The following is a 12,474-nucleotide window of genomic DNA, read 5'->3' as shown; positions in this document are numbered from 1 at the left end:
GGAATGTATTTTGTATCGCATGTATAGAATCATGTTAAGGGCAGTCCTTATTTACTTAGTTAAAAGTCTTAAAGAGAAAGTGCGTGGTGACATGCAGGTGGCGGTGCCCCAGTTTGAGCGCGAGCGTCCCCTGTGGCCCGAGGAGGGCCCCAGCGAGAGTCGTGAGCTGCGCCTGGGCTGCTCGCGAGCCGTGGCCACCAACTGGCGCCCGGCTGACCGTGGCACCTGCCTGGAAGCCCTGGGCAGAGGTCCGCTCTTCTTCGAGACCACCAGCTTCCCCTGGCTGCCCAAGGGGGCCACGGGGCGTGACCCACCACCCGTGCATGCCTGCTTTCTGCACGAGCAGCGCCACAGGGGTCAGTGTCCTGCACGGTTGCTCGCAGTGCACATTCTTTCCTTTTTTCTTGTCTTAGGTGACAGCCCCTATCACCTGCTCTCTTTGGCTGTATGTGTACTAGCAATGTCTCAGGTTATGGTTAATCTTGCCTTGTACAGACGTGGGGACAGTGAAGGAGCCTCAGTTGTTGTTGTATGCATTAGAACAAAAGCTGGAGTCGGCAAGAGCACATCGAAAGCTGAATCATTGGACTTATATCCATCCAGGAGAAAGAAGGTAATTCGATAACTTGTGTCACACGGCAGCGTTAAAAGGCCCTGTTCTTCAGAAAGTCCAGCGTCACTGTTGTCAGCTTTCTTGGCATTGGCATTGTGAGCGAAAAATCACAGGCGTGGCTCTGGCAGCTGACATGTCTGTGCACTGATTGGCCGCAGGGTACATTGTGGGATATCCCGGGCCCACATGAGGTGGCCAGTCTGGCAGGGTTACTGACCCAGGCTTCTCAATTCAAATGGGGGCAACATGCTACCTCTAGGACATGCAAGCATGTTCATACAGCATGGTTAAGTGCGGCAGTGTGGCAGTATATATATGCGTGTCAGGTAGTCCTTCTTCGAACATGGTAGCTTATGAGTGTACGTATGCTAAGAGTATTGCGGCATAATGGAGGCGCAAATTAAGATATTAGTGACTATAGTGAGTGACAGGATGCATGTACGCATACAAAGAACCTCAAGGAGAACCAGGAACCACTTGTGGAAGCCATTAACACTGTTGCATCATATCCTTAAGGTTTAAGGGGAGCATATGTCTCCCATCTAATTCTTCTTTCTTTTTTGCAGACATAATTCCACATAAAAACTAGTGGTTAAGAAAGATTTTAAGGTGTGGGAATATTCCAATTTTTCTAATTTCGATCCATTGATAGACTCTATTTGAAATCAATTCAAATAAAATTCAATATTTCATAGTACTCGGCACTAGTGAATGGCATCTGCCCAGCACTTGTTGTGGGTACTGTGGAAGAAGGGAAGAAAGGGGGGGTGGGGGGGGAGTATTGGAGAGACTCAATACCTGAGCAGTAATGAACTGTTTTTTGAACATCATCCATGGCAGTAATTGAAAAGATAGTTGCGCCTTTTTTCTGAAAGCACAGCAAGTGTTTCATTCACTACTTAGATGAGCAGAGAAGGTCCCCACGAACATAACAGTGTGGAGACCCCCTGATAGCGTGGCATCTGCCCAGTTGACCCAGCATTCGTGGGATTATGGGCGCGGAGGAACACATTCATGCGACACACTTTGTTCTAATTGACTGAAATCACCATAGTTTCCACTTTGCTGCAAACCACTTGAGAAATGAAGCACAGCTGTGCACGCATTTGCCGTGTGATGATCATTCCGTGCCTGTGTTTGAGCATAGGAACTATATTGCCAGCACGTCTGCAGCTGGCAACCCCACATAAAGTGCACTAAAATCTCGTTAATTTGCTGTTCCTGCTCAGTCCCGGCCAGTGCCCATTCAAGTCTAATTGGATGCTGGCTAATCCACACACTATGGGTCTCGCACTGGTTAAGTGGAACAGGCTCTTGGATGGTACTCGCCAGGTATGTCCGGTGCGGCAAGAGACTGTCGAAGTGCGCCTACCCAAAACCCGAGTTCAGCGCAACAGAGTCGCTCACATATCTCCGACATGCGCACAGTGGTAGGCATGATGGCAAATGAGCAACTACATCTATGAGAAAGTCAGACTGCATAGTTTCAAATCCACCTTTTCTAGCTTACCACCATCCTCCAGCGACGGCGACTCAACCAGCTAACATCAGCCACCCAAGCTTACTTAATTCAGCATAATTTCAGATGCTGATTGACAAGTTACTGGTGTTCTTGTTCCCCCCTTTTTCTCACTGCTTCAGTGCCACTGAGCCATTTCCTTTATTCACGGTGAAAAACAGTTTACACTGAGAAACCAGACAGGGAAAACACCATAAGTGCTGGGATTTCCTTTTATTTCCTTCAGTTCTGTTCACGTGGTTTCGTCAGCCTCTTTTTCCAGAGCACCAAAACTGCATGCTCGTCACATGCCCTTTGCTGTTTATGGGGTGAAGCCTCCTGACACGCGACCTTGTGACTTAGGATGGGTATGACGCATGCGGTAGTTCCTTACAATTTTCGAGCAGTTCTGGTTTTTGCCTCCTGACAGTATGCTTGCAATATGGACAGAAACGTGGCAAATGGCCATTTCGACGCTGTGCTATTTCAAATCAGGCAGTCAGGAAACCATTATTTAATTTTTAAAACCCTAACAAGTACAACGGCAGCATTATTAACTACTTGAAGAGTCATCCCACATATGTTCAAAACACTCCAACCCTGCCGGGGTGGCACAGTGGTTACGGCGCTCGACTACTGTTCCCAAGGATGCGGGATCGAATCCCGGCCTTGGCGGCCGCTCTTTGATGGAGGTGGAAAGCAAGGCGCCCGTGTGCTGTGCGATGTCAGGGCACGTTAAAGAACCCCTGAAACCGGAATCCTCGACTACGGCGTCTCTCATAGCCTGAGTCACTTTGGGACGTTAAACCCCACAAACCAAGCCAAACCATCAAAACACTCCAAGAAGTCTGTCGGTGACTGAAACAGTTGCAGCTAAGGTGAGGAAAGCACCTCAAACACCTCACCTCAACACCTACAATGAAATGATGGCATCGAGAGCTCTACAGATGATGGAAGTTAAGCCATTATCGCTTGAGGTTATTTTTAGCTTTATCTTATTTTTCATCAGGACACGTAACAACAAGCAATTCACCTGGTATGTATAGTCTAAACCACTCAGAATCTTGACTGCATGTGTTTCTGTTTAGATTGTTTATAAGAAATAATTAGCTTTTAGACTCAACACTGCCTTTCTTCCTTCTCTTGACATGTTCAGAATGGCTAGATACATGACAAAAATAAATGGTTTTGAAAACACTTACCTACTTTGCTTGGTCCTTCGTTGTTTAAAAGGCAGCTCAAACATTTGCTTCAAAATTATCAGAAAATTTACTTTTCGCATCGAGCAGAAAAGAACAAGAAAAACATTATTTGCACATCCCTATACACGTTACATAAAAAAAAACTACTAAAATAGTAGGAGGGCAGTGTTTCCAGAAATAATTCGTTGGAATGGCAGATTTGGGCAATGAATGCTTGAGTTGAATAGACAAGGGAATAGGAAAAGATAACAGGAGCACTCTTGCTATATGTAAAATCGGTTTCACAGCCATACCTCCTTTTTTTTTTTTTTTTTTTTTTTTATCTGAATGCAGAAAACTTAACGTACAGATGTCAAGTAGTGTCACCATAATTAAGCTCAGTTTTGTTTAGTTGATGCCTAGATGAACGGTGGTGAAGTTAAACACGTTTCATGAAAAGGTTTTAGCGATGCAATGCTGCATTAGCATGCAACACAAAGTTCACAGTGGAACACTTTACAATCTTTAGTGACATCCACAATTGTGTGAAACATTGTTTTTCATCAATTTCTCTTTTTCCTTTTGTCGGCATTCCAGAGGACCCGGAGACGGAGTCATCCCTGTGGTCAGTGCAGCTGGACCCATGCTGGGCCGAGTTTGTGGAGCGCCCCGGGTCGAGGCCCCGCGCGTTTGTGGAGCCTCTGCCACTCACGCTGTGGATAGGCACCCCTGCATCACCTGCACTGCACATACCGCTGCTGCTGCACGTGCCAGCACCCTTGCGGCTGCAGTTGGGGCGGCGCGAGTGCGCCTTCCTGCTGAGGCTGGCGCGGTCGGCCACCGTTCTTCAAGAGCAGGCAGCTCTCGACAGACAGGTGTGCACCCATCTTTGATTCACAAAAGTTCTGCCAGGGGCAAAAGTCTGTGGACCGTGCAAACTTTAGCCTATGCGCGTAACTTTCGTACCGGCCAGTAGTCTCAAATCATCGATGTGAAAGGAGTAGTTCTTTCATGTGTGCTATAGAAACAGGGTGTTAATTCATTCACATCCTGCTTCTGCCCAGATGTGCAGTCCAGAGATCTTTTGTCCCCGATAGTACATGTGTAAAACATGTAACCAGCTTGTAAAGTGATAGCAGAGGTGCAATTTGTAGCACCTATTCAAACAACTTGGAGGATGTGCTGCTCGATGTGGGAGGTTCTTTTGTAGAAGGAGAAGTTAAGGGGATGCCAGAGGATTGCGTGGGGATGCCATTCAACATTGCAACATGAAGCAGCTTGAAACCTTTCTTTTTGCATGCTGCACATGCCTATTTCTTGCAGATTTCTTAGTTGTCTACTTGATAAATCACTCCTAATTGAGGTAGCTGTGAACTATTTAGAGCAGAAATGACAAGTGAGTGTCTCTGCTAGACAAAAAGCTGTGAAATTATACAGGGTGAAAAACATGGCATAGATCTACAACAGCAGTTTCAGAAACTATTGCATGGCTTTTCAGTAGCTTATAAGTCTACGTACACGTCTCACTGTGGGCACCTTTTGGTTTCTTCGTTAGCAAGCTGTGCTTAATATCAGCTGTAAATTTGTCTGTAGCATGGTGTAATTGTTAACGGAAAGTGTCGTCAAGTAACTCAACACACTTTACAGTAATTGTTTGCTATGGGTGGACCACTGTGTTTTTCACTGCAAGGGAGCTCTCGACACTGAGCGTTTCAGTGAAAAATATCGTTCTTTCAGGCCATCCTTGGTCCCAGCGGCCGAGCCCCGCCATCTGTGAGCGTGACTGCACTGTGGCCCCGTGTTGAGGTCACGTTGCTGCTGCCACCACCATCCCCAGTGGCAGGAGGCTCGGCCAGCGACAACTCTGAGCGGCCCTCGTCTTCGACTACCACCAGCGAGGCTGACGAGGTGCCTCCGCATGCAACGGATGACTCGCCAGACTCGCCACTGCAACATTCATTGCGAGCAAACCACGGCCTGGCACCATCATTGCCACCCGGTGCGGGTGAGACGGCCAAGGGTCACCCCTGGGCCCTCCGCAAGGGACTGGCCACCATTGTGTCAGGGATCGATGCCGTTCTTGCCAAAGGTAAGACTATTCATTGACACTTTCGTTTTCAAAGGACGTTGGGCTGAGCTTGTTGGTACAAGGTTTTCACGGTTCTTCTAGCACTTTTGGGCAACAATGTATGCTTACTGCTTGTTCTGTGCCTTCTTTGCTACATCCTGCTGGTTTGTGCGGCTTTTGCATGTTGACTGTTATTAGGAAGTGGAAGCTGCTGAGACTGCTGAGTTTGCTCTTTGCATTCATAATTTTTCTTCTTTTAATGGCTTATCCCTTAGTGTCATTAAACTTAACTTGGTTTGGGTGCATTTTAATAATACATTGAAAGCTAACACAGTCAAACCTTGATATAATGAACCTCAGTATAATGACATTCACGTTGCAGCAAAGATTTTAGTATTTCAGTTGGTGCTTCTGTTGAAGTGCATGTTGCCTTCGGTTTAATGAAGTGGTTTTGCACAGCAGTTATAACACGACTAAGTTTATGCTTGCAAGCATAGAAAGCAGGTTCGGGAAATTTCTACCACCTAGAAAGTAAAAAAATATATACATATTTATATGCAAAAACATAAAGGATGTTTGTAAAGGCTACAGAGGTGAAAAAACAAATCATTTTTTTTTTGCGGCGCTCGGGGCATATGGATGTTCAGATAGCACGTGATGTTTTGATGTCTGGAGTGACATTTTGATGTCCATACCAGCATTGCGCACAGCGCCTGTTTATTTGCTGGCATGCAAAGGCACACTGAGTCAGTCATTTCGTTTTCTTGTAAATGTGGTGCTCGTACTTTTGTGCTTGAGAAGACATATGTTCATGTCGTCCCATCATGGTGGCTCAGTGGTAGGGCGCCTGACTGCTGATCCCAAGGACATGGTTTCCATCCAGCAGCCACGACCGCAAGACCAAAAAGTTTGTTCTCAGGAAAACTAATGTATAAACCGTATATAGGTCGACCCCTTATCTGGAAAGGGAAAAAAAGAACAAATAAAACAAAAAAATTGCCAAAGTGCATTTATTTACAGCATCAGTTGCGTCTCTGCACCACCGGAGCTACGATCTCAGTCCAAACTTTTCAGCAACGTCGTCGGAAAACAATTCCTGGTCATTTGCCACATCATGCAGTGCATCTAATTCCCTCAAGCGTGTTGGTTGCACTGCGTTTCTGAAGGGTTGCGCACGAAAAGCTGATCGTGTCTGTATCAATGCTGCACACTATTTTTTGAAACAAAAAACACTCTAAGAGAGCGCCCATGTTGCCATTCGCATTGGCCAACTTCAACCTTTTTCTCGAATGTTGCTGCAAACTGCTGCCACATGCCGCTATTCATTGCTAACGAGGAATTATATTTATTCATGTACCTACAGTGCCTGTTGAGGGCATTTTTGTAAGGGGGATACAGTATCAAAGAATATATCGTCATGCAGATGACAACTTGCAAACAAACAATAAAAATAATAAAAATACAACGCATTCCAATACTGAGCAAACTGATAACAAAATAATCATCTAAACAAGAAAGGCGTAAAAAATGGCATATAGTAATATTAAACAATCGTACAAAAAAAATGCAAAATTCACAGCAGCACAGCACAAAAACAAAAAAAAAGAGAGAGAGAGAGGTTAACTCAACAAAAGGCGCGACAGAGCATTTTCAAACGAAGATTGCAGGGCAAAGACAACTTCTTCTGGCAATTTATTCCAGTCATGCACTGTTTTAGGAAAAAATAAGTTTTTAAAGACATTTATAGGACGCTGGTATTCTTGAACCTTTAACCCTTTCGCTGTCACGAACGTACCTGCGCCATCTGTCAAATCTTTCTACAAGTTTGTATTTTCGCGCCGCGTTGTGTTCATACGTATATACTGCAGAGTATGGAGAAACCGCGCCCACCCCCGCCACTTTCTTTGCTGGGGGGCGCAGTCGCCCCGCGCGCCGCATGATCGCTTAGCGCGATAGTGTAGCGCGCGCATTTTGCGGCACGTGCATGCGGTCGCGGGTTCAAGGGTTTTTCTGCCATCTGCCGCAAGTTTGCAGGTTTTTTGTTTTTATTTTGCTGGCATCTCTGCTACGATGTGTCACGTTCAGGGGCTCGCGCCATTGCCTCTTCAATAGGTCAACACATGACTCGATCACAGCTTTCACTCTCTCTTGCCACGCCCTTGCTTTCGGCTAGCAGCAGCAAAAGAGGTTGTTTTAGCCTCTTTCCATCTCCTTCTATCATCTTGATTTCACAATGTGCCATTTATCTCCGTTGTGAGAGTCACCGAAAGTGCGCCCTCCGTGCACGTGGTTTCTTTCGGATGGCTGACCGCGCGGGACCTTCGACTGTAGACTGGAGCGATGGCTCTTTTGATTATAAATATGAGTCGAGCTCGAATTCAGTCTCTCTAGAAGTATCGAGCAGTTTTTTTTTTAATATTATCCTCATTTACCTAATTTATAATCATACTGATAATGATGATGATGGTAAATAACAACACCTGCAGAACACTGAAATGTGCATATTCCGTTAACTATGTTATTTGTACATAGCAATCATAATCAAAAATAAATTGCTATGCTCGTTCCCTGAAACCAAGCCGACACTGGGGGTGCGTCACAGCCAGAAACTCCCGAGAGCGAAAGGGCTAAAGAATGATATAAAAGGGAGGATATATAGCTGGCAGCTTTCATGTATAAATCATCAGACAAACCTGTTGCACCTATAATAATATTGTAAAATAGCTTTGGCTAAGGTATCTGCATCTGTCTTGCAATGGTATTATAGGAGCAATGACCACGGCCGCTCGATGGAAGCGCACTGGGTGCGGCCTGCTGTGTCGCGCCGCCGTCAATGGGCAAGCGCGTCCTTGGCGAGTTTACAGTTGCGCCCGCTATTTCTGCTGAGGGCGCCACTGTTCGGGGACACGTCGCCGCCGGGATCGCCGACTCTGAGCGCGCGGTTTGCTTCCTTTCTGGGCGCGTTCGCCTCGCGTCTGCGTGGTAAACGCAAACGTTTTTGTGTGCGCGTGTGCAAGCATGTTAACGTTGAGACTGGATGCATTTGTTTTTTAAGGCGAAAGCCGTTCTAGGCTCATGAAGCGAAAATCTATGCGCAGAAGCTGTGCCTGTTATCTGTGCATCGCATCTGTGCACTGGTGTGCCAATCGCAAAAGCAGACGTGCAAGGAGGGAGATTAAGAATGAAAATGATTGATGGTGATAGGCAATCAATAAAAGTTATAAATAGACATTGATAAAAGTAATGACTAATGCTAATGACTAATAATGGTTAATAATGACGAAATGACCAATATGTGAAACGAAGGACCACTGCTGATTCTAAATGAGTAACCTGCTTATAGTTATGAGTGATAATTAAGGGCTACAGTGACTACGCAGGCAGACTCACCATGACTGAGAAATGACCAATATATCAAACGAAGACTTGAAATGACGAACTGTGGCAAACGTTGAGAGGCAAATGATAGAAGAAGGGTAGGCTATCGCCGTCATGCGCTTAAGAGACATCCAAAAGATCCTCTAATGGCGGCGAGGAGTGGAAATGCACTCGCTTCCTCTGAAATGAAAGCGGCGCTGAGGTTAAGAAGTCCAGATGCTGAAGCATAATGCCCTATCAGCTGCCATTGAATTTGCTACAAGGAACAGCAGATTGGACTTGTTGGTGATTAATTATAGGTTAACCGTGCAAACAACATGACGGGAACACAGAAGACGCAACTGCGCTAGTTGTGTCGTCCTCTTTTCCTGTGTTGTCGTCACGTTGTTTAACCTATTTAGTTACCAGGGAGCTGGCCAGTGAACTAGGATTTTTAACGATGTGTTGTGAAGCAGATGAAAACGATGAGGTAGCACCAGAAGCTTTTCTCGCAGGCTATGTCGGGAGGACATATCAGAAAAAGCTACGAAGGGTTTTTTTTTATATAAGCATGCAATTTGTTATAAATTTTGCAGCGCTAGTCTGTGTGGCCTTGCAAGTAAAGGAGCCTGTGCATACAACATTTGTTTATACTGCTGAGACTATTTGAGCCGATGCGATAAAATGAAAAGCCACGTTCCACAGAAAATCCGGCGTCCGCTCTGTCGGCGGAAAGTCGGAAAAAAACCTCTCTGGTAAGAAGAGGCACTTTAGTTGGTGATATGGCCAGACACCTTTGGTGCAATGAGAACACATGACATGCTCAATGTGGCAGGAGTTGCCAAACTAAAGAGAGTAAATAAAATGTAAGGGTGAAATGGGAATTATTGAAAGCGGGACCCTTAGATCCCAAGTCAGGCACACTATACTCTTATAGGGCGCGTTCGTACGGCTTCGATAAAAAGGGGCTTTATATAGCTATGTGTAGGGTGCTATTTCGTATAATGCGGTGGCTTAAGGCTGCATTCTAATGATATGCGACAGAGGCAGCAATTACGGGATACGGTGAATTAGCAGGTAGCAAAGTGCGGGCACTCTAACGAGGCTCCTCAAGGATACTTAAGAACCCAAAGTTTTGTTTATCACTACCAGATTGTTGCTTAATTTATGCGATATTTGGTAATGGTTTTGAGGTGACATGTCAGTCGAGCAAGAGCCTGTTGCAGGAAACATAGTCAACTGGACCAGTTACAGGTTAATGAAAACCAAGGACAATGGAGGCTTGATTTACCCCGCAAAGGAAGTAATCAAGCTTTGTCAGCTTACGAGAACCTTCATTAGCAGGATGATGAAGTCTGAAGAGGTCCGGTGAAGTAGCAAGCTGTGTAAACTTTTGGTTTCATCATTGTTTTCTCACTGTACACAGTACCTGCAACTAATCTATAAAAACAATGATCGTGCCCATGCTTAGGCGCTATCCAAGATATCGTTAAGTTGCTGCCCCCACTGATAGCGAGCTGGGCTGGAAATGTCAACTCAACAGTGGTGCGATGTATACAGCTATGGCATAAACCTCTCTCAAGAAAGGTTTTTCGTCTGCGATTGGTAATTTTCTTCCTTTTTTTTGTGTGGGCATTAAATAAGCGTACTCGGCTGCTCGCTGAATCTCGGCTGCAGTTGCGCTCTGACGCGTGAACATTCTTGTGATCACAGCTAAGAGTTTCACAACAGCAACACTCAATGCGCGTTCTTCCATTGAAAATTACGAACCAGCAAAATTGTATGGGTTTGCGAGCAGCCAATAAAAATAGTAATAAAAACTTTCGGCGCATATACGTAACACCTTGAGGCAGGCCGGCTCTATCAAGCGCCTTTGTCTGGCCATGCAAAATGCGGGAAGCCATGACGGATAGCGTTCCGGCGTACTAAGTTTAAGGTCTCCAACTGAGTAGATCCCAGGTTATCATCTAGATTTAACCTAATAAACATCTTCATATTTCCACCGTAAAATTTGTCTTAATGAGATAGAAAGGTTGGTTACATGTCGCATTTTCACAGAGGTTGCTCATAGTATAGGACATTTTTTTATTGGATAGCGCTGGCAGCTTAGAACAGGTTGACATCAATTTGTGTATAAAAGCTGTATGCACGAATGAGTAAATGGTATGAAAATGACACACGGAATTCGCGACATAGTTGATTAAGTGGTTATACATTAGGCTACCATGGCAGCTGAACAGCTTCGAATTGTTAACAGCCGGGTCACATTTTAATGTGACGAACAACTGGATTCGAATGCAACATCACAGTAATTCGAGCTCTCCAATCGAGTGGCCTTGAACCAGCGTCACTGTAAGTTTTTCAGGGTACACTCCAGTATACATCTTTGCCAAGCAAGCGCTAAGTGCTGACATGGTCACACTAGACATGACAGTATATACTAATTCTTGTTGCCAAATTGTGTGACGCGGAGCTCTTATATCCTTAAAATAAAAAGCTTCTACCACACCAACGCCTCCCTCAAAGCGCAGCCAGGCGCAGCTCTCCGCGCGCGGCTGTCCCCGAACGGTGGCGCCGCGGCGGTGGAGACTGGAAGTAGGCGTCTCCCGCCGGTTTCGGGCGACGTAGCAGGCCGCACCTAGTGCGCTTCCATCGAGCGGCCGTGCAATGACAGACCGCATTCAAAGACAAATACATCAGGGACTGAAAAAAAAAAAAAAAAAGTAATGCAGGCAACTGCAGGATGTCGATATTGCTTTGGCTGTCCGTTTGCGAGCAGGCATGCCGCATGTTGCCAGACTGTGGCTGACATTATGCTAAAGACAGCTATATAAGACAACGGGTGGCTTTGTTTTGCTTTTTTAAAAGAAAAGCCTCTACTTGTTTTCCGGTTTGTATGATAATGAGCTTAAGGCTCCAAACTTGTCCGAATGTGCATGGTTTTGTGATGCCTTCATCACCACTGTCTTCCATGTTGAACTGCTGCCATGCCACCTGTAAGAGCTGTCAAGAGTGAATTCGTAAAGTTCATTACATCCAAATTTGCCTGGATATATTTTAGAGGCATCAGAGCTAAATGTGATCTGTGGGAATGTGCATGCATGGTACGGTCTTATTTCAAGCTCTAAGCCGCTCGTAAATATGCAAGCGCACTCCTTGTTGTCGCCGCTTGAGACAGATGTATGAACGACTGCGAAACCCTCAGACGTGCACGCTTGATGAGTTGCACCAGCCCTCCTGTGCCACTGTTATCTGTAAATTTGACGCTGTCTGCACGTGGCATTTGTCCAGGTGCTGCTGACGGTGAGCTGGAGTCCGTAGTAGACGACGACAGTGTATCCCTGCGGAGCGACCTCTCGTCGGACTCTGACCAGCTGCTGCTCGCCACGGGGGTTCTGGACGAGGTGCTGGGTCGTGGCACAGCCGAGGTGGCCCAGGACGCTGCCGAGCTGCTGGCTCTTGACCACCATGGGAGCGGCACGCAGGCCACGACGGCAACGGGCAGTGCCGAGTGGCACCACCACATTGGCCACCACGGCACAAGCGGACGCCCCTGCGTGTCCGTGCGCCTGCACGACCTGCAGCTGGTAGGCTGGGCTGGCCCAGACGGTGCCACACTGCTGCTGCAGAGCCAGCACCTGGCGCTGGAAGAGCGCCACACGGCGGCGGCTGCCACAGCTGCGGGTAATTTTGATGTCTCGTCATCTCTTTTTCTTTCTTTTTCAGTGTGCCATAGTGGCTTGATTGTGGCCATGGC

At 46.2% G+C, this 12,474-nt stretch overlaps 1 protein-coding gene across 1 annotated transcript in view; it reads left to right on the top strand.

The window, feature by feature from the left end:
• Positions 1-12,474, top strand: part of LOC146193405 (bridge-like lipid transfer protein family member 3A) — a 91,195-nt gene that overhangs the window by 57,160 nt on the left and 21,561 nt on the right. The window contains exons 12-15 of the mRNA XM_084602749.1: positions 98-356; positions 3,890-4,167; positions 5,030-5,381; positions 12,009-12,401. Coding sequence (XP_084458875.1) covers positions 98-356; positions 3,890-4,167; positions 5,030-5,381; positions 12,009-12,401 — 1,282 coding nt within the window. The remainder of the gene's footprint in view (positions 1-97; positions 357-3,889; positions 4,168-5,029; positions 5,382-12,008; positions 12,402-12,474) is intronic.

This window comes from Amblyomma maculatum, chromosome 4 (assembly GCF_055883805.1).
Source record: "Amblyomma maculatum isolate TAMU_Amacu chromosome 4, ASM5588380v1, whole genome shotgun sequence".
Taxonomy (NCBI): domain Eukaryota; kingdom Metazoa; phylum Arthropoda; class Arachnida; order Ixodida; family Ixodidae; genus Amblyomma; species Amblyomma maculatum.
The sequence above is the reverse complement of the archived record's forward strand: the minus strand, read 5'-3'. Positions and strand labels throughout refer to the sequence as shown.